General features: G+C 36.0%; 1 protein-coding gene across 1 annotated transcript in view; it reads right to left on the bottom strand.

Annotated features, from left to right (window-relative positions):
- The window catches only part of kansl1l (KAT8 regulatory NSL complex subunit 1-like), a 31,387-nt gene that overhangs the window by 1,418 nt on the left and 4,283 nt on the right, over positions 1-25,686 (bottom strand). Inside the window, exons 3-15 of the mRNA XM_015358569.2 lie at positions 17,033-17,174; positions 16,322-16,519; positions 15,068-15,186; positions 13,159-13,363; positions 9,330-9,498; positions 7,523-7,675; positions 6,438-6,590; positions 5,520-5,635; positions 4,135-4,259; positions 3,358-3,412; positions 2,756-2,868; positions 2,172-2,325; positions 239-546 (exon numbers count right to left, since the gene is read on the bottom strand). Coding sequence (XP_015214055.2) covers positions 298-546; positions 2,172-2,325; positions 2,756-2,868; positions 3,358-3,412; positions 4,135-4,259; positions 5,520-5,635; positions 6,438-6,590; positions 7,523-7,675; positions 9,330-9,498; positions 13,159-13,363; positions 15,068-15,186; positions 16,322-16,519; positions 17,033-17,174 — 1,951 coding nt within the window. The 3' untranslated portion in view covers positions 239-297. The remainder of the gene's footprint in view (positions 1-238; positions 547-2,171; positions 2,326-2,755; positions 2,869-3,357; positions 3,413-4,134; positions 4,260-5,519; positions 5,636-6,437; positions 6,591-7,522; positions 7,676-9,329; positions 9,499-13,158; positions 13,364-15,067; positions 15,187-16,321; positions 16,520-17,032; positions 17,175-25,686) is intronic.

Below are 25,686 nucleotides of genomic sequence, written 5' to 3'. Positions count from 1 at the left end.
CTCATTTTACTAGGACAGTTTAATTCTTTAATTATATTCCAAATACAAAAATATCCACCCATCCACTTTCTAACGGCTTTATCCATTACAGGGCCACAGGGGAGCTTGTCCCAGCAAGCAATGGGCTCAAGGCAGGATACACCCTGGACGGGACACCAGTCCATCACAAAGAAAAATACAGTCAGATTAAAAACATATGTAAATTGAATAACACCACAAAGTATTTCATAGTGCTCACCTGTAACCTATATATGTTCGGCTAAGAGATTGCAAGTATCAATCCAAGCACTAAATCCATCAGCTATTTAATGAGCAAGCACTCTGTTCCTCCTTAGGGCTGTTCCCAGGGTGTCCAGCAGAGGGTGTGATAGTTCCAATTCCACCAGAGGCTGGAGTGGAACCAGATGCCTTGCTGTCTGAATTGCAGGACTCTGGCCTTTGACAATGCAGAAGATTCTCAAGAGGATCCACATCTCTTTCAGGTTTTAATGCCTCAGCATCGTGTTCCTGTAGAGGAAATACTCTTCTTTCCCATGGAAGTATGAGCTTTAAAAAATGGAAAAGATTTATATTAAAGCTTACTAAAATATGTATCTTTTGCCTTGTAACAAATATTACAGTCTGTTTAGTTCAGCGTATCAGTGTTGACAGTGGGGAACAGTAAATCCTTTTACATTTCCTGAAAAGGCTTTTTAATATAAGGCAAGCACTGCAACAGTTTTGTCCAGAAATATGTTTAATGATAGATTATCCTCATCACCAGTTATGTAGCAGACCTGGAGAGTATACTATGTTTCCAGCATAAGTATTTCCTACTGGTGGGAAGCCAAACCGTAGGACTCTAGACATCATTCATATTTCCAGCATGAAACCAGATTTTGTTAGGAGACGTATCGGAATGCATTTCTGCTTCCCAGTATTTTAAGATAATGTAAGCAACAGGAAATAACATCACAAAGTCACTAAAATAGCTGAGGATAAAGATATGGTATTTCTCAGTGCTCCAGTATAGCACATGTGCTGGATGAAACAAAAGTGAGCCTGTTGATATGTTCACAGCTAAGGAATCCAAAATACGTGAAGGGAAAACAGCTGGACTGCAGCTGGCTGTTGACACCCATGTAAGTGGAGGCTGACTTACATAAGAGACGCCTCTCAATGCCCTCATGCAGCACATGCTGTAGAGAGCATCAGCTGAAAAGTGGAAACCTCTGACAGAAAAAAGCAACTTGAAAATGAATCAAACTAATCGGGAGGTAGCAAATCGGCCTTCAAACGAATTCATCAGTGAATGGAAAAATGATCATGAAATATCACGTTAAAAAGGAGGTTTAATGTGTCCATAGCTGTTTGGAGCAATGATGTCAATTAAATGTACATACCATCAAGTTAAACCGAAATACTGACCCATCTGCAAATCACAAATTACAAACAACTGATGGCAGACCTCCGTTTGATTGCTAAAAAATATTTTTCTTTTAGCTGATGAGCACGCTGTTGTCCTAAATTGCACTCAGTCATCACAAGTTATTTTTTAATGCATATATTTTAAGAGCGTAATTTAATTTTACATTATAATTAAGTCAAGTTGCAAACCCGATTCGATTATATTAAACATAATAATTTAGATATTCATAAATTAAGAGCCGTAGCTACACAAAGCCATAAACAACATTTACTAGACCTAATATTCCGAACCAAAAACAAAGCAGACTGAAAGTGAATTACGAGAGTAAGAGTAGTGTTTTAATGACTTCTTGGAGCAGAGCAATAGTATTTCTGAGCAAGGTACTGTATTTCTGTTAGATTATTTCAGTGAAAATGCTCAGATATGTAAATGAGCACAACTGTAAATTGTGTTTGAATAAAAGATTCAGCTAAAAACAAATGAATCATAATGATCACCGCTTTGGAAGAAAGAGATGGCAATATCATTTAATTTAAATTCACTTAATTTTAAGATGGGTATTTGCTTGTTAATTTGACAGTTAATCTGTTTTTTATGACTCTGTATAGAAATATTTTCATGTCATTTTATCCAAACAAACCCCCTCCTGCCCAGATGATGACATAGCTCCTATGTTGCCAGCTAGCATAGCACACTAGCCCAGCAGTCACTTCCTCTAACACCCTGGAAAGGGGGAAACCACACTAGGTGCAGGTGCCCTTACTGTGTGCTCCTGCTGGCTGTCCTCAATGCCCGCAGTTGCTGCTGCTGTACTGTAACAGGCTCTTCCTGCCTGTTTGGACATCTCACTCTGGGCCCTGCCAGCCCATAATGCCTGATCACCACTCAGAGATAAGTCAGCATTTCTGCTGGACAATCTGCAATGAGAGACAAAGCCCGTCATTTAAAACCTCTGAACCACCAAAGTTCTTTTCCTTTGAGAAAGACATTCTTTGCTTCGAAGCTTTACCCATTACATCTCACTATGGCAGTACTGACGAAATGTGACTATTAGCCCATGTGGATTAGCCGTCACACACACAAAGGCAATGTAAATAATGTTTAGAAGCAGGAGAGACTTTTGGATGAAGACACATCCCATAAATATGATTCACCTTTGCATTGTTATGGTTTTCTCATATTTTAAAGGCATCTAGATGTTAGAACACTTTTAGACTTTTAGACTTTTACAAAAGGCAAAAACTGGAGAACATACAGCTTGCAGTCAAACTCTGGCGATTTGAATCAATATGAAATTCACTGTGCATGAATAAGGAATGTCTATCCAGTGTGCGTCAGTCCACCTGCCTGGTGTTTCTCCTTTGCCACCTGTTATGCTCCCAGGAAGACCACCTGGCCTTCTCCTTCTCCTCATATTTCATATGCCTGGAGGAAATGGCCTCATCGTAAATCTCTTCTATCTGCAAGCCCAAAAGCAAAAGCCTAATGAACCATTTCAACAAAATGATCAATTATCAGCCAGAAAAGAAGCCTATTAATCTTGTTTCTGGCAAAAAAATCTGGCAAATGACAATGCCCATTGTGTAAAGAATATTCTTGGGAAGGTTCAGAGTAGTAAAGTAGAAGTAAAAGTAATGGTCCCACCGATGTATCTAGTTACTGTGAACCTTTACACTTGTTCTGCTAAAAAGATGTTTAGAAACACATTGTTTAGGTCCTCGGTTTAAGTCATATTCCTCAAACACATTCAGTTCTAGATTCTAATTATCATTCATGTACAATACCTTGCTAACACCATCTCCTTAAACAGTACATTTGTAATCATTTCTAATCTTTGAGAATTTTTAATATTTTAGATGTTAATCATCATACAGTCAGTATTTAAAAACAATTCAAACTTTTATTAATTCAATACATACTGGAACTAATTTTCAGTGTCAAGTCCATACCTCTTCCATTTCCCCTTGTTTTTTCTCCCAGCACTGAGTGTCAACAACTCGCCAGCTGGTTAGAAACAACAACAAATAAAACTATATGACTTTCTAAGCAAATAATATCGAACACCACCTTCTTTATAACCTGCTACAGACAATATAGGAAGGAAGCTACCGTCAGAAAGTAAGCCTTAAGCTGCTTCATCATGCGCATTTCACATTAAATCAAAGTGCCCAATATTTAAAGTGAACTTTAAGGACCAGAAACAATTACCAGATCAAGTAGTTTACGTGGAATGCCAGAATTGCTTCCTTGCAACAAAATGTGTTTTAATATTACTCTGTAGGCATAGATAAAGAGCGAATTGTACAAGGTATAAATTGTAATATGCATGTATTAAACTCAAAATACAAATTCCACTAGGCATTTGTTTAACAGTCATGAATGAAAGGTTTTTGGTTAAAACTATGATAACCCATTACTTTCTGATAACCGCCAGGGCAGTTAACTTTGTTTTAATAAAATGTAAAACTAAATAGTGGTGGGTTCTCATTCTTCCATCTTTTAGATGTGTAAGTCTAAATTAAGATTTTCTATTTAAAGCAACTTTCAATATATGAGCTGAATTCCAAAGACATTTCGCATGACAACCAATGCTGTTGCTGACACAAGGCAATGTTTGTATTTTTTCATTTCAGAAATAAATTCCTAGGAAGTAATTATCGTCTCTTTTCCCCTTATTAGATTAGAATTACTATTATAACTGATTATAATAACCAGCTAAAGCATACCTTGGAGTAAGAATATCCTTATATTGAAGTTTCTCTACTTTAGTGGTTGCAGCCAATGACATTGGAATAACGATGTTGTCGATGTCGTAGAAACACTCAGTTCGCAGACGCCTCCTGGCAGAGTTCTAAGAGAGTATTATTCGGAACGGTTAAGAGAGCATTTGGTCAGTCACAATTAACACATGCAATTACAAGCATATGTTAAGAGAGGCGTGATGATTTTCTTACTACTAACAGATGCTGATTATCCAGGTATATTCGCTGATACTGATACACAGTAACTGAGCAAGTATAATATATTAAACTAATGGTACTATAACATAGGAATATTAGTTCTTTCAATGAAAACGATCCCATTTGTCACTTTAAATATCGACATTTCTTAGCATATCCATCAATTTCGGATTCACAAACATTAATACAGCCTCAAGCTACAATTATGTAAAATATTTGGTCAATTTTAGAATAATCATAAAATATCTTTAATAGTTGAATAGAAAAAAGGCAGGAATTCTGGCATGAATAGTTCCTACTTGTTACAAAGTGCAGCACTGCATTTGGAGGAAGTCTTAAAATACATGAGCTGAAAACTGCTCTGAGGAAGCAGAAAAAATATATCAACTTAAAAAATGTTTTTTTTAATGCAATTATAATATCCAGCTGCTGTTTCTGAACTGTGCTTATGTTAGTAATACACATTTGAAGGCAAACAGATACCGACTGCTCCACAGCAAATGTACAGAGCCAAGCACTAAAACTATGATTGCAAACAAGTGGTAGTGAACTACTTGTTGTAGGAGTGATCAGTAACCTCATACGAGAACTATGTAAACATAAGGATAGTAATGCACTATTTAATAACTACACATATGGTCACTTTTCACTCATATTTACTGCAGCTTTCAAATGAACCCTCCAATGCCAAATCCCCCACCAACATGAACAAAATGATAATGATTAATTAATCAACAATTCTGATGTTGGTTCCAACACTTTTCTTTCATAAAAATGTAAGCAATTACAAAAATACTGAAAACCTTTTGGTAATTACTTCTTATAATGGCACCTTGTTGATTGACTATTGATATAACAGTGAAGCTTACAGTATTTCTCAGCATTTAAGTATATTCTATATAATAAATGTACTTTTTTTAAAAAATGTGTACATCTAGACTATTTGTAATTAAAGATACCTGGCTGGCTACTAGATGTCACGTTTAATTTTAGACATTCTATGAAGGTCAAAAGAGTCCCAGACAAATTAATTACATTTCTGGAACTGATAAAATACTACTTATGTTCAGCAAAATGCTTTTCCTAATCATACGAAGGAATGCAGATCATCTGGAAACAGACATCAAGGAATTCTACTGCTGCCACACTACCTGTCCAGAATGTCTGTGACCCTGTGAGGATGTTGCGAGATCTGAAGGACTTTCTTCAGGAGTGGGCGTAAAGTAACATGAGGTATCCAATAGTTGGGACAGGAAAAGTTTTTCATCTGCAACACAAAGATAAATGTGGGCACAATGCTTATTTCAACACACACCACTACTAGAGCATTTACACATTCCTCTGATGGTAAGATGAAAAACAATTTAACCTATCCAAATTCTAAAAGTATAACAGCACTATGAAAGAAGTGAAAAAAACATACATTTTTCTGTATTTGGTATTTGTTGTCTTTAGAATCCAGACACTAAAGAATTGTTCAAAGTGGGTTTTGATTACAATTGAAGTTTTACTAAAGCAAACTAATCTCACCTATAATTACTATATAACAAAGTGGACAGCTACAAGAACACATTTTGACAGGACTGGAGTACTACAACAGAATTCTGTGAAAGTATGAAACAAGCTACTCAGCTATGTTGTTGAAGGTGATAACCTGTCTCCTTTCAAGAAACATCTGGATGGGATCCCTGTGTGAATTAACTACTAAGTACCAAACAGGGTAGGTGGGCAACATAGCCTCCTCTCGTAACTTCTCTTATGTTCTTCTTATATTCTAATTTGAAGTGTCAATAACCTGTCGTGTGCAGTCAATCCTGCCATTCTGATATTTGTTGGAGGTCCAGAATGAGTCATTTTTATATGACTTCACTCTAGACGCACCTGAAGTTCCAGGAAATTAAAAATATCAATTAATTTAGCCCTAGAGATCTCGAATTTCTAGACTAGAATTTCTTACTTATGTAACTTTGAGATGTGAAGTGAAACCTCAGCTAAAGTTTCCATCAATATAAAAAAATGAAGTGCATTAGAAACATGTGAAAAGGACATTCAGCAAAACACTCAGTTACCTTCTCCTGTCTGACTGGTATGTCTCCTTTTCTTGCCTCCTCTGCCTGTGTGTTTTGACATTTCCTGACCTGCTCTTGTTGTATGGGCTGGTGATAAATCCCAGTATTCTTCCTTCTGAAGTTCTGAATGGTGATTCTCAATATGGTCACAATCTGTATGAAGAAGATTTAAAAACAGACAGAGTAAAAATGCCAAATTGATTGTCATTGCTCCCTTCACCTTTACCAAATAATGTCAGAAAAGCAAGAAAAGATTGTGGCCAGAAATTGATAAGAGATTATTGTTCTACTCCAAGCCTGGTCCTCAAATACTGAAATGGAAGAAAAGCTTAAGAACAAGAAACAAGATAATTTCCTTTAGATTTTCTAAATATCTTGAGATATTGGCTATGACTCAAGGTGAAGGTTATAACCTCTTTTTCTGTTTGTGAAACTCTTAACCTTAATAAAAGAATGTATCTGAAGTACTGGGCTGATGTAATTGAATTCTTATTGTAATCTTGTGCAACAGCTGCAGAGCTGGAAAGCTTGAGCAAAGAGATTGGTTCTTCAATTACATTGAACACAGTAGTCTTGTGTGTCCTGGGAACATAAGCATTCACACTATCTGCCTTTGGTGTATCACTGCATTTTCTTCCTTCTTTTGCCACACATTTACAGTACTAAAACATATTTATCCATAAACCTTTCTAAATCTTTCATAACACTGAACTATATTTAAAGACTAAGAAGACAACATATACAGTAAATAGCAATAAAATTGTAATTATATGTCCTGTCAATATAATTTCTCATAATAAAAACAATATGAATAGTGGCATTTGACGTTTGAAGATCATATGGAACATTACAAACAGAATAAGAGTAAAGTGTATTCAAACTAAAGCTTTTTTGATAAATATTTCTATTTAAAATGGCCCTTTATGTCAATTTATATTCCAGTTTATTAATAAAGCAGCATTTAAAGACAATTAAATCATTTTAAATATAAAATGAAACCAACTGGCCATTAATTCTATTACACAAGAGGTAATGTAATATAGATTAGCTATTTCTTAAATCCCCTTCACAGAAATACTGCATACCGAGTAATGGAAAGAAATCAGGATATGTGTTTTCACAGCTGGTGAAATCTGGAGAACTAATGTCCTCTTTCTCAACTGGATTCACAGCAACTGGGCGGTTCACCCAGTCTTCATGATGCAATACTGCCTGAAAATGGAGCGGAATGGGAATATCTACAAAACAAAAACAAATAAGCAAACCATGCGAGTTGAGATGAATGTGGCCTTGCCTCTGTAAACCAAACATTTACAAAACCCCCAAGGAACAGAACAGGGCATTTGCAAGAGCAGATGTACAATCTTAGTGTATTCAGACTCAAAATCTTAACAATCCATGGGAAATCGGTTGTTCCTGCACACCATCTTGAGTGAAAAAAGAGTAACCCTCTGCAGTGTGGAAGGCTGCAAGACTGTGTTCCGTTGCGATTTTCTCAGTACACTAATTCTAAACTACCTGGAAAAAGGGAGAGCTGAGAAGGCAAAAATAAATGAATAATAAATACTCAAATTAATTACCCATTTTTTAATAAAAAAGAAAGTGATTTAAAAAATCATGGTTATTCTTGATATTCTAGACTGTTAGATGACAATAAGCAACTGCACATTTGCTATTTTTTAAAAACAAAATATTTAGCAATACAAATAGTGTATAGTGCACAGGTACATGAAAATAATATACCACTACTGTATAAAGACTATATAATGTGGGTTTGATATAATTTTCTAACAATTTCTAAGTTACTGTGGAAGTAACTTTCATTACGATCTGGCTACAAAATCCTTAACCTTGTGTTGAAAATATTAAAAACTTCCATAACATGTAGCTGTAAAAGCATACCTTGTCATTTTTTAAACAGTTCCTTTTTTTTAACTAATTTTGATCATTCGGATTTCAGTTATCACCCGTCTGCTTTCATTTTAGAGTTTGTTGTTATGTTTGTTGTGAACGAACACAGTTTCTTATAAACGCAAAAGCCTTTTCAGCAGCTGCTACCTTCAGCACATTGCATATTTGTATGATCTGTGCTTCTCTCATTTTTCCTGTTTTCGTGGCAAAACACCTCCCCATGTTCTGTCTAGTGAAAATAAAGAGATCAATTAAGGTCAAAAGGTGAAATGCTCACATTTTGTTTTTTGTACTCTTATTTGTTTTGTACAATCATTTGCTTGGAAAATTATACTTTCCTTATTAGTTGAAACAACGTTTGTCTTGCATTTGCATGTAAAGTGAAGCAAAAATGTTACAAATGTTAAGTATTTGAGCTTTCCACTAAATACAAATGAATGTATTGGGCTCTCTGAAATGTTCTCTAGCACGATCTAGCTGTTTTTTCATAAATAGTGTTTTAAACTCAAGCACTCTTGTTTTTACAAGACTCATTAGATGAAACCAGTAGCAGTGAATAACATTTGGTTGCCATGGTTGCATATAAACATGCCCTGAAACCCAGAACAGGAACAGGTACATTTAAAAGAGTGAATTGCAGGAAACAGAAGCCATGCTATGAAAATAAAAACAAGATTACAACCTCTTACGTCTATCAGTAATTCAGCTATAAACTAAGCACATCAGCAAGACTCTTTATATCTATGCAGGTTTTGACACCTACAGTATGTGTCATTGCAATAAAGACTCTTTTGCGGCATGTACTGTAAGTGGTAGGTCTCTCGCATCAGTATTTGTGAGTTTTACAGCTTTTTCCTGATGTTATACCTTAATTTCTTGCTCCCCAGAGAAGGTGTGTTTTTTTTTGTATCAGCACAAGAGTTCTAACACGCTAAAAGGCCATCATGTCTTGAAAGACACCTGGAAAGGGAACCACTGTACCTGAGGACAGTGACAGTACAGGATGGAAGGACGACTCCAGCAGCCCCATTTGTTCTGTCTTTGTCATTCTAGTTATCACGGACTCCCTGACGCATGCCGACTTGGAGCACACTGCTGGGTGATCACAGGAACTGTAGCACTGACATGCAGCAGTTGTAGGCATCTGTCCCTGCAATGGCATATTCGATAATGAACAATGAAACAGATCAATTATAGAACATAGAAAGTAATATTTTTTTTTACTTTTTCAAGCTTTTCGAGCTAACAGAAAAAGAGTATGAAATACCATTCACAAAATGGAGTCAGTCTTATATACTGTAACACTTACATCAACAATATAACTGAATAAGCTTTTTGAATAAGAAAACCCACCTAATGCCTGCCATTTGTCAGCATATTATGTACTTCAATTAACAAAATCCCACATTAAGATTTAAAGAACACCTTGTAGGATATATCTGTAAGACATTTTAATGAAATACTACCAAACAGACAAACTTAATTAAGTTATGTACTTAATATGCATTAAAAATACTTAACAAATGTTGAAAATATGTGTGTTGGTATGTACTACCTCTCTTCAGCAAACAGTGACATACAGTGCATACACCCTACATGTTTCGCTGTTAAGGCATGTAATAGGTGTTTATCATCACTGAACAGGCTGTTTCACGAATAAAGTAGCAATACACGCATTATAGGTGTTCCTATTATGAAGCATTACAGATTTTTCACATGAGTATTTATGCAGTGACTGGATAAACCCAAATAAAGATTGGCATGATCAAAAAGCATAATTTTTACTTTTCCAAAACTCTTGTGGCAGGTACTTAAAAGACTTCCTTCCTGTGGTTATTTTTTTAGAATGTTTTGTCTGTCCTGTCCAAGATGACTGTGCAAAATAACATAAAAATGTCCAGTTATGGTACAAGTTTAACCATGAAGAATCTTTCCTGCCAATGCAACTGGATTATCTGAATGTTGTGGGTGTTCATGTTTCACAGCGAGGATGCTTAACAATGCTGCATGTTGATTTTGGAATGACGCACTTCCACCACTGAATTATATTCTTGCAAATAACAAGACAATTAGTTTCCCCTCTGAAAAAGACTTCATGTCACACAGAACACTCTGGGATTCATTAGGATCTATTCATTTTACTGTCTGCTAGACTGTTTTTAGATTCAAAGAATTATAGCAAGGCCCTCTCATGCATTAACAATTGCATATCCAGAGCTTTAACACAAATGAAATTCACACAGTGCTGTGTAGGTGATCTTCATAGATGACGACCAGATTTCCATTATTCCAATGAAATACACAGCAATGCTTCATAATTTAACTCATGCCTATTCCTTCCACATGTTGCATCTCAAATGTAGTTTTATAGAACACGAGTATGTAGACAGTATATTATGTGTTTATGACAAGACCATACTTCTTAATGCTTCAGTAATAAATAATTTACATTTGTACTTTTCTATAAGATTATACAGTTGCTGTCAAAAGTACTCACCCTCCTTGGTCTTTTTACATTTTTTTTTGTTACAAAACTGAGAGTTTTTGCTACTGATTGACAGAATCAAATCAAAGAATTAAACTTAATGTTTAATGTCAGAGTGAAAATAAAATTCGAAATTAATTATACAGTAAATATAAAACAAAAAATAACTGACTGCATATGTATTCCCTTTGAGTCAGTATTTGGTAGAGGTACAACTGGTAGAAATTATAGCCATAACTCTTCTTGGATTGGTTTCCCCAACATTTAGACACTGCAATTTTGGCCCATTCTTGTTTGTAAAATTCCTCAGACACTTTCAGATTATGTGGGAACTGTCGGTGAACAGCAATTTTCAGCTCCTGCCACAGATTCTTAATTGGACTGCGGTCCGGACCACTCCAGAACATTGACTTTTTTCTTTTTAAACAACTCCAGTGTGGCTTTGGCTGAACGTTTTGGGTTATTGTTGTACTGGAAGATGAATCTTTTCCCAAGTCCCATGTCTCTTGAAGACTGCAGCAGGTATTCACATGGATTTCTCTGTATTTTGCTGCATCAATCTTTTCTTCTATCTTTACAAGTCATCCTGGACCTAATGAGCAAAGCATCCCCATAGCATGATACTGCTATCACGCTTCACAGTAGGCATGGTGTTCTCAGGATGGTTTTCACTGTTATGCTTGCTTGCACCAAATATAGCGCTTACCTTTAAGGTCTAAAGGGTCCATTTTTGTCTCATCAGACCATAGAATCTTCTTCCACTTGGTCTCAGAATTTCCCACATGCTTTCTGGCAAAGTGTAGTCAACATCTGATGTGACTTTTTGTCACTCTCAATGAAGCCCAAATCTGTGAGGCACACAGGAAATTGTCGAACGCCTCTTTGTGGACTCCCTGACTAGTGTACTTCTTGCCTGGAAATTCAGTTTCTATGGACGCCCTGTTCTTCACAGTTGTGCCATATTTTCTACATTTCTTTATAATGGACTTTACTGTACTTTGGAGAATATGTCATTCTGATTGGAGCTTTTCAATAACTTTATTCCAGATTTACTTTGAAAGGTCCTTTGTCTTCATGATGTAGTTTTTGTTTGGAGCTGTACTTATTAACCGTGGAACCACCCAATGATATGTATGTTTATACTGACCTCACCTGAAACACCCTAATTGCACACAGGTGGGCTCCATTCAACAACTTATGCAACTTCTAAAGACATTTGGTTGCACCAGAGCCTATTTAGGTGTGTCATAGTAAAGGGGTGAATACATATGCAATCACTTATTTTCCATTTTATATTTATATTTAATTTAGGAGGATCTGTAGAATTTTGTTTTCACTTTTACATTATAGAGTTTGTAACACAGTAAAATGTGAATAGACCTAGGGGGTGAATAATTTTGATAGCCACTGTAAACTAAAGAAATCCCCAAACTTTTTGAACTAGAAAAAAAAAACTGGACTAAAAATATATATCTTTTTTTATATTTTATGTTGAAGGAATAAGTCAAAATCTTTCAAATTTTACAGTTCAATTTGGTTTATAAATGTCCCTCAGTTTTTCCCCTCAAATGAAGTATTAAACTGAACTTCAATTATTAATTTTGTTTAGCCCAGATTTTCAACCTTTTTCCATTCATAATAGCATAAACATTTGCTTTACTTTACCCCAAAGGAATTCAGCTTAGGTAAACTAACAATTAACAGCGTCTAGGCTGAGGGCAGTCAGGTGGAAGGAAATGACTGCCCACACAGTTAAACATGTCTGTAGGGGTGCTGGCATTTTCCCAACATTCTTTACATGCACTAGCAGCACAGATAACTAAGCTAAGAACCCCTGTAAACAGAGGTTTTACTCTCTGCTATGTGATTTCAGCTTGTGAGGAGTGTTGTGAGAGTATCAATTCACTACTGTTCCAATTATGACTGTTTATCATATCACACCTGGCGACATCAATGTGAACATTACCATTTGCATTAAACCTATCTACTCAACTCCTTGTAATGCCATTTAACACAGTTCTGCCATACTGGAAGTTATTACTTTATGAAAAATCTCTTTTAGAATATACATCTTATTTTGAGCTTTCTTGCTCTGTGTTCTTTTTTTAGCATGACATTTTAAGAGATTTTTTTACATTTCCTGTTACATCGCACACAAGTACATTACAGTACCTGCCATTAAACTCTCTGGTTTTTGACAGTTCAATTACCTCTGTTAAGAAATATGCAATAAACAGTCTCTTCTTTATTATTTCTTCAGTGAACTCATTACTTGTGGGACAGGGAAGAGAATGAAAATGTGAAGATACAGAGTATAATACAGACCTCTTGGCTGGAATGCCAAGGCGTATCTAACACAAAGAGTCTGCGCCTGTGGTAAGTCTGGAGGGGGCGAGTTCTCGCAGATACCCATGTGTTGCTCATGTGTGGGAGTTTCTGTTTTCTTTTGCAGACCCTTCTCTTCTTCGCAGTATGCTCAGGAGCGACACAAGTGCTGTTCTGAAGGAACAGTTCTCCATTTCCAGTTTCACTGCAAAATGAAGCAAGCGCACATTAAACAAAAAAAGTTATATTTCTTGAATACGTTTAAGGAAAGCGCAAACAAAATTACTTTAAAAATTAGAAGCAAGTGCCAACATCAAATCAATGAGAAGATCATTCAATCTTTGTTCACAGGTATCACTATTCCACTGATTAAGGAATTCAAAATTAAATGAAGTTTTATGTATAGGGGTACACAGCGGTAGAGACAGAGCCTTTGAAATGAGTGGGTCCTGGCAGTCAGCCGTGCTGAGAAAGACTCTATAGTATAGTGCCAAGAACAGCAAGCACAATAACGGCTTCATACCAAGAGGCTGTTACTGCAGCAACCCAAGCAGACTGAAAGGGTAAACAGGGGAAAAGGGGACTCAGGGCTTCATCACAACCCCCAAAGCTTATAATCGTGTTAATCAGAACAAAAATCAACAGGAGACAAAAATATTCTTGAGAGGTTCAAGTGGGGAGCTGCGTCAGCATGAGAGTTGCAAAGGAATAAGTAGAGGTTACTTCTACACAGAAAATTAGAGACAGAAGAACAACACAATTTTCAGCCGTGGAGCCTTCTACACATATTTTTACCTGCCTATAAGTGTAGAATTAGCAATGTATTGAAACACACAGAAAACCATTAAAGCTATTTTTTTTTAAACCTGCAGAGATAATGAGGGTACGAGTACTACAAACACAATGTTCTGGGCAATCTAATATCAAAATACATGCATATAAAAACAATAATAAGCAGCACCAATAGTTATGAATACCTTATGCCTCACAGTTACAGTAGGTAACATAATTTTATAACAGAGCACTAAATGTTATATTATTTCAAAATAGCTTAAAATCCCATGATTTTTACTCCCTGGCCTTTCCATTTGCTGAGCTTAGAGACTAGTTGTGCAGTGACTTGTCCAGGCTCATTCGAAGATCACTGCCGACACAATGACCTTTTCTAAATGAGATTTGCCCGGCTGCTACTCTTGGCTTATGCTTTAAAAAAGTCACTAGGTTTACTCAATGAAATCACTCTGCTGTGCAGAAAATAAAAACTAGCTGCACAAATATTTAAGGCAGGAGGAACAATTCAGACATAGCTGAAGTTCCAGTATGTAATTTGAAGTGTATAGTCTAAATATCAATGTGCTTTAGAAACATTATTCAGGTATCCTACGGTATGGTAATCTTTCACCAAGTCATAAGTGAAATGTTCTATCAATGTCTAAGCAACAGAAAGTGCAAAAACACAGAAACAAATTAGAATATTTTTCTCTAAGAAAAAAACAAGTGACATGCACATACCACTGAAAGTCTACATGGCAAATATACACCAGATTCTTAAAGCTATCCCATTGTTTTTCCACAATTGTATCATATTTTAGTGTTCTTCTGTATGCCTAGCTATGGTATTGTCATGATTTCCATATTTTACTACATTCCACTCTGCTTTCGCCACATGAAATAACATGGAACATTTGTAAGAGCCAAATACTATACAAAACAGGAGGTGAGAGAAAGCATAAATAATTTTTTGTATCAAAGATAATAACGTAGACCTTATAGTAGCACAATTACAAGCTTGCAACAGCTGTTGAACAAAACGCCTATAGAACATAATGGTACGAAATTGTTTAATATAATCACACTTCACACAATCAACATTTCTTTACATTTTCAGCAATTGTCCCTTGTTTCATACCTGTGAGAGCCCCACTTTGTCTGACCTTTCCATCTGCTTGCTTTGGAGACCGGAGATGAAGTGGGAGAGAAATTTAAAGGAGGCATCAGACTGTTGACTATTTCTGTTAGCTGGGCGCTCTGTTGGCAGAAATATATATATTGAAATATATATATGTATGTAATGGAAAAGGAAAGGTAAAATATGATTGTCAGCATAAATGCATTTTTTTAATAAAGAATCAGTCATTATTTTTATTTTTCATCAGTTCAGCTCAAAAGTGAGTTCTGTATGAAGACAGAGGGGATGAAGAACTGATCTAATACAATATTACAGGTACCAAACCACATGCAACACTTCAGCTATCTGACAACACCCTGGCTAATTGTAGCCAAGACTGCAAAATCCAGGTCAGGAAGCAATAACACAGCCTACTCTGAAAATTCAGACTGAGCTCCAAAAACGCTTTTGCTGGATCAGTCACTTGGTCACATCCAGCTGGACAAAAATTAATAATACTAAATGTTGACTTTTTCCCCAATTAATACCTGATTGTAGCATCTTGTAATTTTGTGTCCTTAGCATTCATGCTTTTTCTAGCACAAACTTTGACCTAAAGTTAACACTTCTAAAGTGTTAACTTTAGGTCAAAATAGCAGCTTTTCTGTATGTCAGATAATTAAACAACTAAAAAGAGAAAGTAAAATACTTTCCACAATTAGGATATCTCAGCAGTAAAAATCAATAGTTTTGTTTTGATTGTTTTCAATTATTTCAACAAATGAAAATGGATGTTTTCTTTAATTACTTGATGAGAAACTCAAAAGTATACTGTTGAAGGCAGCTATACTTCAGTTACAGGGGATTGTAGGTAGAAAGATGTACAGCCTTCTACTGTATATTGCCTTTTCTTTTCCATTTGTAATAGCTGTACAATTTTACAACACAATAAAATGTCAAAATCAGCCTCAATTAAGAAAAGCTACAGATGTGATTATTATGTATGAAAAGTACTGTATAGTACAGGTACAGGAATTACTAAAGGTGGCCACTACTTATGTAGGCAGGTGGTCTTTCAACATGGGTGGTCTCAAATCAAATTCTCAGAAGCATTGCTAGCCTTCCAGTACAATCTATTCATGGTTGAAACCCAATTTCAGTTTAATGAGAAAAGCAGAGACTGAACTTCAGCTATTAGCAAATAGAAAACATAATGCTGACACCTACAAACTGATTAGTGTACATCCTATAGCACTGTAATCTGTTAAGGCTTACCTGTCTCTCTATATTTCTCAGAAGATGAGTCGGGCTGCTCGGTTCCATTTCAAAATCTAGTTCTGAAGACAAATCCTTTACCTCTGCAGGGGCTTTATTGTCTCTGGCTGTGCTCAACAGATCTGCGGTTTCTGTCAATAGCATCTGCTGAATCAGCCTGTCTGTTAAGGGCTGCGAGTCCGCCAGGATTACTTTCCCCTAGAGTAACACATTCACACAAATAGGTAAAGAAACAGATTAATTAATCTTCACTGCAAACATTATTGCCACTCAGAAATGAGGAAGTTGACAATGAAAATGCCCTACCAAGGTAATCATTAAACCATTAAAGGAGGTGCTTTTGTGAGAAATGATGAAAACCGAAAACTTATTTTGAGAAAACGTTGTCTACAAGGAAAAACAGCCCAATATATAAATTTAATGTACTGTATCTGACAAAAAAAACATTTCCTTTTTTACATTATGGTTGAAATTACTTAACAGATTTAATAACATAAACTTTCTTGTATATTTATATAGTCAAGAAAAGTAAAATAGGAAGTGTGTATTGCTAAGAATCCAGTCAGATCTATTAAACTAATAAAATGTAGACTTTTCAGTATTTCTAAAAATTAAAAAAACAATGCAATTTTAATTAAATATTTGGCTTCATATGATAATGTCTTTGGTGTTAAAAGCATTGTCTGTTTTACAATCCGTAAGTAACTGTACCTTTGAAGAGAGTATTTGCCGGTGGAGGTCACCAAGTTGCTGGATTTTATATTCCAGTTCGGATATTCTGGCTTGAAGCCATGTCCAACGGCTGCTAATTTCAGATCTGTCTATAAGCCATCTCTGTTCACAACTGGGACTACTGTGGGGGAGGGGGAAACAGAAGAACACTACAAAAAACTGGAAACAGAAATCACTCTGTACAATTTGTTGAATAACTGTAATCACAGTAAACTGAAATTACAAACAAGAAAAGACACGGGCAGAAAAGTGCACTCTGTGATTACTGGGTGGTACAGAAGGCTGGGGTGGTTATTGAGGGATCATGAAGTCACATTCACACTGGAGGAGCATCATAAAGACATAATGCATGTCATATTTTGGCGTAATTATAGCAGTGATTGTTAGTGTACCGCAGTGAATTCGGTCACGCTGATCGTGGCCTCTGCCTTTGCAGCCCGTCTGAGAGCAATCACGCTCCGAAGTGTGAAGCACAGTAATTATCATCTCCTCTCCTCCTACTTCTTGAAGATTACACATCCAATTCTATTCTCCGGTGGAAAGATTTTCAGCGTTGTTGAAAGCACATGGGGCAAGGCTGGAAGAGTTCAATATTCTGGATATTTTTTTTTAAATAAAAAAAGCTTGATGTAGAAATAAAAGTAACAATATACATATTTCATAAGAAGGCGGAATGGTGGTGTGAAGATTAGGACTGGAGATATAATTAGGACTTGAGCAACTTCTACGTGGAGTTTGCATGCTCTCATGTGCACATGGGTTTTCATTACCAGGAATAAGCATCATTCTGATAACAGATAGATAAGAATAAATATGAAAAATTTTTACAATTAAACAATTAAGTGATGAAGAACGATGCATGAAATAAAATGACATGTAACACTTTTTACCCAAGTCCTATCTGTAAAGTATTAAAGGCTTGTTTCCGTCTTTCATCATCATTCATTCATCTTTCATATACTATTTTAGCACTGTATACGGAAAACACCTTATATTCACATTTTGTAGGCAAACCTTCTGTAGAGATAGACAACTGTCACTTATGTTCATGCGCCCCAGACGTTGGTGCAAGGTGCATGAAAGAATAGTAAAATAATGAGGTTAATTTCTACTTATCTATCTCTGCTAGAAGGAAACGGCATAGATTTATGCTATTTGCTGAAGTAATTGTCATTTGTAATAACCGCATTAAAACTTTTACCAGTATTTTGTTCCAATTAAAAACTATAAATTACAAATCAGTCAACAAATGGAAGACTACCAATAGTCTCTTATCTGATTTGAAGCTTAGCCTATAATGATATATTTCCAAAAATTTCCATGCTTTTACTTTTAATTAACAAATTTTAAACGTACTTGCAGCACATCAAGTTTCTGAAAAAGGTTGTGCGCTCCCTTGATGTCAGAGGGAAAAAAAGCCTTAAAGATCTGAACACAAAAGAAGCCATTGTCATTGCCTGTACTTATCATCAGCAAGTCTCTGTAGTGTTATTCAACATGAAAGACATTTGTATGCTTTCATTACCAAAGCTATTCAATTTCCATTTAAATGAGCCTTTAGCCTCACTAAACCTGGATTGTGCAGTAGTTGTACATTTACAATTCGTTATCCCCATTACGTGTTAGGCTATGATCAGAAACAGTGATCCAACCTTGGATTTTATATAGGAAATTAGACTTTAATTTGCATAGCATCAATATGTCCATAATGTGCATACATTTAAATAATTATATGAAAATGTATTCGATCAATTAAATTATGATTCACTGTGAAGTATGTATGATTTATATACATAAAAATCCAATTTTTTTCAACTAACTCAGCCCAATTACCATTTAACAGCTATTCACGATACACCGCCTTCAATTGAAATATGAAGGCAAAAGTTTCCTATAAGTCGCACCCCTCCTCTGATTTTTGAAAAACCACTTAAAGGGTGTGAAACAACAATATAAAGAATGAAACCTGGAGGGACGTTTCCATTCATTGCTAAGGCTCTTGTCTCAGCTCTGCTTGTCGGATTGCATCCTCATCCGTTTTCGTGTCAAACCTGACTGATCTACAGAAGGCTGTGACTTTTCAGGGAGTTTATTACTATTCCACGGCTGAATTGCTCGGTGTCCCTGGAAGGCATGATTTACTAAAAAGCACACACTTGCTATTGTACTGTATTATTTTCTTTTCAAACAAGCACCGGGACTCCCCAACGATATAAAAACTGCATAAGTCATGGATTATTAATATATCAGAAAGCTATTCTCTAGTAAACTTAAATTAATACTTGTAAAGAAAGATTTGGATATGAGCATTTTCAATCCAGCTTTATGTCAACTTAAATATGATTCATTAACAGCTAAATGACACCACATAATTACAAGGGAAACTTTATACCGAGATTGTGAAGGCAATTAAATAATTCAGAAAATCGTGTCTGCAATGAATTGGCTTTGCATTTTTTTCTGCACCGTGTTGAAGACATAAAATTACTGGCAATATAGTTAAATCAAAAAGTATAAGTAACCTCATAAAACTGAAACCCTCTTCACTGTCTGTCAAACGGTGAGCTGTTTCTGTCATATTTTTCTTATGTATAGCATTTAAACCTTAAGGATTACACACCTCGTTTCTCTATTTCCAGTTTCAATATTTAGCTTGCTATTAGCATTTTTAGAATGTTACTAAATTATTTTTAAAGATAAACTTTCGGAGATGTTTAACAGCAAAGCCTGGAATACGATGCAGAAACCTCGCATTTCACTTACTCAGGTAAATGGGTACAGTCTGTAGAACAAATAAATGATTTGTAAATTACAGCATGTTTCCATGGAGCTCCCAATTACACTGTCTTTTCTGGTAACCTCTGCTAGCAGTTTCATGCACCAGTTACCATAGTGTTTGACTGCGACCTTGGGAATTCCCGAGCTGCTCACTTCAAACAAACATGGAAAGGTTATCTAGGCAGGCCAGTGAGAACTCTTTAAAACCACAGGCTATTGAACTCATCTTAAAGCTTCCCTCAATAAAAGAAGACATGTATCTGTAAAGAAGAGATTTAAGAAGTAAATTAAGTTAGAACAGTATAATCTCTTGCGCATATATTCTCACACTGTATGGGTCCTGCAGCTTAAATATACCATTTCTATATGGGTTCTTAATTTTAAAACTCAAACCCATATTTAAGATCTAGATTAAAATAATTATATGGTACATAAAAACAGGGAAGAATTATTCACATATATGTTTGTGTATCAACTGAGCTTCAGTTGCCTATGGACTTCTAATATTGGCACAAGACATTAGTCTTTTTAATGCATTACTTTCAATTTTACTAATCTTGCTTTCGCAGTTTCCCCCAATATTGTGCACGCCAGAACTTTGCTTAATAAATCATAAGACTAAACCAGTACTGCAACAGCACCAAGATAAGAGCACAGCACTGCTCTCCTATAGTGTTAGTCACTGTTAGTACCTGTTGCCACAAATCAATGTGAGGAAGTTTTTTGGACTAAAAACAAGCAGCCAAAATACCTACTGTAGCTCCACGTTTTTAGCTGCAGAGAATAATAAAAATGGACAAAACCTCTTTTTCACTAGACAGCAAAATACTTTGGTAACAAAACAGTGTTACTGTATTACAGTAAACAGGGCATGACATGCAGAATCTAGGAAGGTTTCAGGAATTTAATTCCATGATGTATGCTAATTCCCAAAGCACCAACACTATCCCTTGAAGCTATACAATACCTGGTACTCCTTCTGATCCTGGCACACTAATTAAGAAAATACCAGCAATATTTACAGTGCAGCCATTCAATACGCCAGAAACATAACCAGAAAGCTCTGAAGGCTGAGATAGAGGCCATCGTCTTTGGCACTGGACTAAAGACTAAATTAACATCTAAACAAGGTTTGAAACAAGTTGTAATGCCCTGTAATAACAATTAATGTCCAAGTTCTAGAAGTGTGCAACATGGAAAAAAGAAGCAAAAACAAAAAGATAAATAGTGTTGCTAGTTTTATATGTCTGTATACATGTAGAAAGCCTTTCTTCCCCCCACAAAGAACTTTTATCTCTGACAGGTCTTGAATCATTAGTGCTTGCACTTATAACCTCAGTTGAAGTACAGTAATTTGGTTCTTATAAATTTTGTCAGTATTTATCACATTCAATCTCTCTGATGGAAAATGGAAGGAATGATTCCCACATTATTCAGCCTGGAAGGAACTGGCAGTATTGCAGATATTGCACAAGTCCCTACATGTTCACTCTGCTTGCCACATGATCACACTCCCATGTTGCTTTCACGTCTGAAACTGCACTGCAGGCCTACTCGTCTAATAAAGAATGTGTCTTAAAAAAGAAAAGGCTTCTCTCAAATCCACTGTCAAAATAGTAGGAGCCGACTTTGAAAAAATGTTTAAGGATTTGACAATGCGTTATCATACAGCATCTCACCTTAAAACAAAATTTATTGAAACCATTCTTTAAACAGTTACAATGAATTCATTAAAAACTTAAAGAATGGCAATGATCTCTGGCTAATTCCAGAAAATCCCAATCATGCCCCTTTTCAAAAGTCTATAAATAGCTGGACTTTTACCTTTCATGTATTGTTATTGTAAGGGTTGGAAAGTTCCAAAGCCATTTCCATTGTAAAGAAATGCCATGCCTGTCACAAGGGCATTCCAGGAGGAAAGGTTCAGTAACCTGGCAATGGAATGAGATCCCAGGAGGTTTATAGTCATTTCTCAAGCCTAGCTAACCTTAGCCATTCTAACATCCTCTCACAGGCTGAAACTGACAAAAAAAAAGATTACTTAATATTAAGTAATAGTGCTCAATAACACACTCATTTGATGCAAAAATAGCAATGCTCCTGGTCTTTCCATAGCCTTGAGGTCGGAAACTAAATCTCCATTAGAGAAACAGCAAGAATAATAAGTTTCATCCTATTTTTCCAACTAACAATGTTTCAGCTGCGGTCCGCTAGACCGCTGTCATCAGAAAAAAACTGCAAACAAAACCCCCACAGCTCGCTATGTTTGATATTCTCCTCTTATGTAGGAGAGTATTATATTTCTTGGTTTATTTACAGTACTCTGCCCAGGAAATTCAAACACTTTGAATATGTTGTTTCCTGATATCCATCGAGGGCCTTCATGAGAGGCCACTGCAGCACCAGAAAATTAAAAGACATACAAATCCCAAAGCTGAGGATGAGATTCCTACAGCTGCAGCTATCAGCTTGATTCCAGGAAGAATAGGAATTCACAGTCCATCTGATTTTAGGAATGGGATTTCTAAATCACTAGTACCTATAAATTGCTTTGTACCAAATGACTAAAAAGAGTGTGATCTGAACTAGAGCACTGCTGCATTAGTAAAATTTGCTATGGCACTTGTAATATATTGGTTTGTAATATACTGGTAACATGATTTATAAGATATATTGTAATATCAATGATTTCTTTGTAGACTGATCTACAGTAGATTTGTAGGAGATAGTTTCAAAAAGTTTCTGAAAATCAATTCCGCCACTTTTATTATGAATATTACAAAAATATGTACTTAAAAAGTTACGTTTGTTACTTTATTTTAATGTTCAAGAGGACAATATTATTTTTTAAATAAACAGGCTAACGGTAGAAAAAGGAAAAAAACGAATCATGTTAGAAGGACAGCATTTGTTATTTCACTGTTGTGGAACAAAGGATCCCTATGTAATACTTTTTCTCAAGTAAAAATTGGAAAGGTAAATCCAGTATACATTTATATACAGTATGTACTGTATCTAAGAGCACAGAATTGTCCATTCACAGGGGTATGCAAAGTATAAGAATACAAAACCAGAAGTCCATTAGACTAGCATTAACTCTGACACTTTGGAGAAGGCAAATGAAAAATGTTGAGGTTTTAATCTGGACATGAGCAAACAAAGTGTAGGAAAATGATAAATACAAGTGGGAGAAGAATTCCAGACAGTAGGAGCAACAGAGCTAAAGGAATAGGTGCCAAGTAAAACAGGTTTTGACCTCAGAATAACAAATAGGCCAGAACCAGAGAATCACCAGCTGTGTATAGGACCATAACGCAACAATACAATGCACAGGTGTTTGTGGAGTTTTGAAGGGACCTGTAAATTATTTTCACGGGTATCGAGGAAGTCAGACAAAGTAAGGAGTAATATGATCATGACTATTGCTTCTAGTAAAGCTTCTAGCAGCTACCTTCCATATCATTTGAAGCCTATTGAAAGCACATGTCAGAAGGTCAAAGAAAAGTGAACTGCTATAGTCCAGATGGGAGGAAACAAAAGCATGGCAAAGACTCTCAGCATCAGATAAAGTCAGATTTTCTTATCATGGAAGTAGTAAAAAAATATATTTCACTAATGATGAATATTTGGGATTCAAAGTAAGCTAACTTTGATTTCAGTGAAAAGACACCTGGCAACAGTTCCCTCAAATAAAAAAGGAAAGGAAATGGAGTTTTTAGGTTGAGAGTGGGACCTTACAACTAAGAAATTGTTCCTGAATTACACTGGCAGGCAGTCAGGCCTCAGCTTTCAAGCAATTAGACAGGTTGGTCCGTGCTGATGATTTCAGAGGAAATTCTTTGAAAAATCATCAGCATAGGAATGGAATAAAGGATGTGCATATGACTTTTTATGGTCAAGAACAGCAAAGAGCCGACAGGAGAACTCTGAGAAAAAGCTAAATCAAGCTGGTTTTACATGGAGTTTTCACCAGGAAATAATACAGTGAGCAGACAGACAGGAACTCATCCAGGAATGAGAAAATCCAGAAAGACCTAAACATTTTAAAAAGATAATATTAGAGAACTATACGATCAGCTTTCAAGGTGCACTCAAGGAGACTAGTATCAAATATTGTAACAGCTGATTGGCAACACCTCATACAAGCACCTTGGATAAAAGTGGAAGAATGCAACTTGAGAAAAATGAAACAAAACAGTGGAATCCAGAGTGGGCATCTTAAGTATGAATGAAACTGATGTGTTACATTTGTTGCAAGAGCAATGGTACATTCCTACACAAAGTGAACAGGATTTTTATACCAGGGCTCAAGATGACAGGTGGGAGAAGTTAATTTCAAGAGAAGTTCAGTGGTTTCAGAAGATGTTGCAGGTGTGGGAACAATACAGCATCTCATCTGGGCCACAGAGAGAGCTTACTGGTAGCCTAAGATTGCCTGAAAAAGCAATTCTAAGAACAGTAAGAGGCCTCTTTTTTATCATTTATGGCCAGAGGCCAATTCAGGTGTGTACTAAGGCAAGCTGAGATTAATCTATACCTGTCAACGAGGAGTTATGAAGCAACAACACAGTATGTCCTACCAGGAAGGAGAGGTACTACCACACACATAGGAGGAAGAGAGACGAGAATAAGATATGAACGGAGTAAGACTACTGTGACTGTAGTGTTTCTTATCTCGCTGACGGTTTGATATCAGCTACAATGCGAAAATGATAAGATAGATGAGGGAATGAGAGAGTACTCTTTATTAGAGACATCAGCAAGTTCAAAACCAGGCAGGATTAGAAAATCGAACATTTGCTTTGAACGTGTAGGCAGGCGAACAAGCAAGAACAAAGTAGACAACACAAGAAAGAAATTCAAAACCAAGAGAAGACCTGGAATCAATGTGAATGCTAAAATCAACAAGATGCAAGATTATCAGGGCTAGAATGAATCGAAGCAGAATCTAGAGAGATATCAACCATATGAGAAGAATTTCACCTAAGGGGGCAACAGATAACAATAAGAGTAAAATTGTTGGGAGAAGGAAACTAGATGTTCTAATGTGTCCAAAGGAAAACTAACGTAGGCAAAGAAAAACCGAAAGGAGAATGAGAAGAATTAGACATGACAGCAGTGTCCCCACCCTGTCCAGTCAGTGTGAACTGAGCACTGGAAAGCCCTTCCTGCATTTCTTCATTCTCTACCAGTCCAAAGGGCTTCACTTGTGCCCCCAGCTCTCTTCCCTGTTCTTTATATGCAAGAGAAGGTCTTTATAATACCTTACAAAGAATATCTATTAAGCTGTAAAACGTGACTGCAAATTACAAGCCAATAAAGGTTCAATTTTAAAATGGTTGGGTTTTTCTTTTGACAGATCCCAGATTCACCTCGCATATACATGTACTGAAACATAAAACTGAAACACAGTTTCAGGAAAAAAAATATGTTTTTTTAGCATTCAATCAGGGATAGTTCAATCAAACCTAAGTTAGCCTTTGAAGAGGCAATTGAGGAAGGCAAGCAGGCATGGGATGATGACTCTTCAGCAGACATAACCTTGTGAAAAAACCCGGCTACCCCACAGTACAATAACACTCCTTTGTTCTCAGACATGAAAGAGGAAAAAAGGCCAAAATCATATCAAAAGAGATGTAATTTCAAACATTTTCTTTCCAGTTTGCTGTGCCACTCTTTTATTGAACTGATAATACTGGCTTAGGTTTTTGGTAATGTTACAATAAGAAATGTCCTCTCCGAAACAAAGAGAAATTGTCTCCGCTTCTTCTATTAATCAGCTCCAAAAGCACTGCTTTGGCTGTTTATGTTTCAAAAGTACTCTCCTGATCAGAAATCACCCATGAAATGTCATT

The sequence above is a fragment of the Lepisosteus oculatus genome, chromosome 12 (assembly GCF_040954835.1).
Source record: "Lepisosteus oculatus isolate fLepOcu1 chromosome 12, fLepOcu1.hap2, whole genome shotgun sequence".
NCBI classification, from domain to species: domain Eukaryota; kingdom Metazoa; phylum Chordata; class Actinopteri; order Semionotiformes; family Lepisosteidae; genus Lepisosteus; species Lepisosteus oculatus.
Note: the sequence above shows the minus strand (reverse complement) of the source record. Positions and strands in the feature narration are given on the sequence as shown.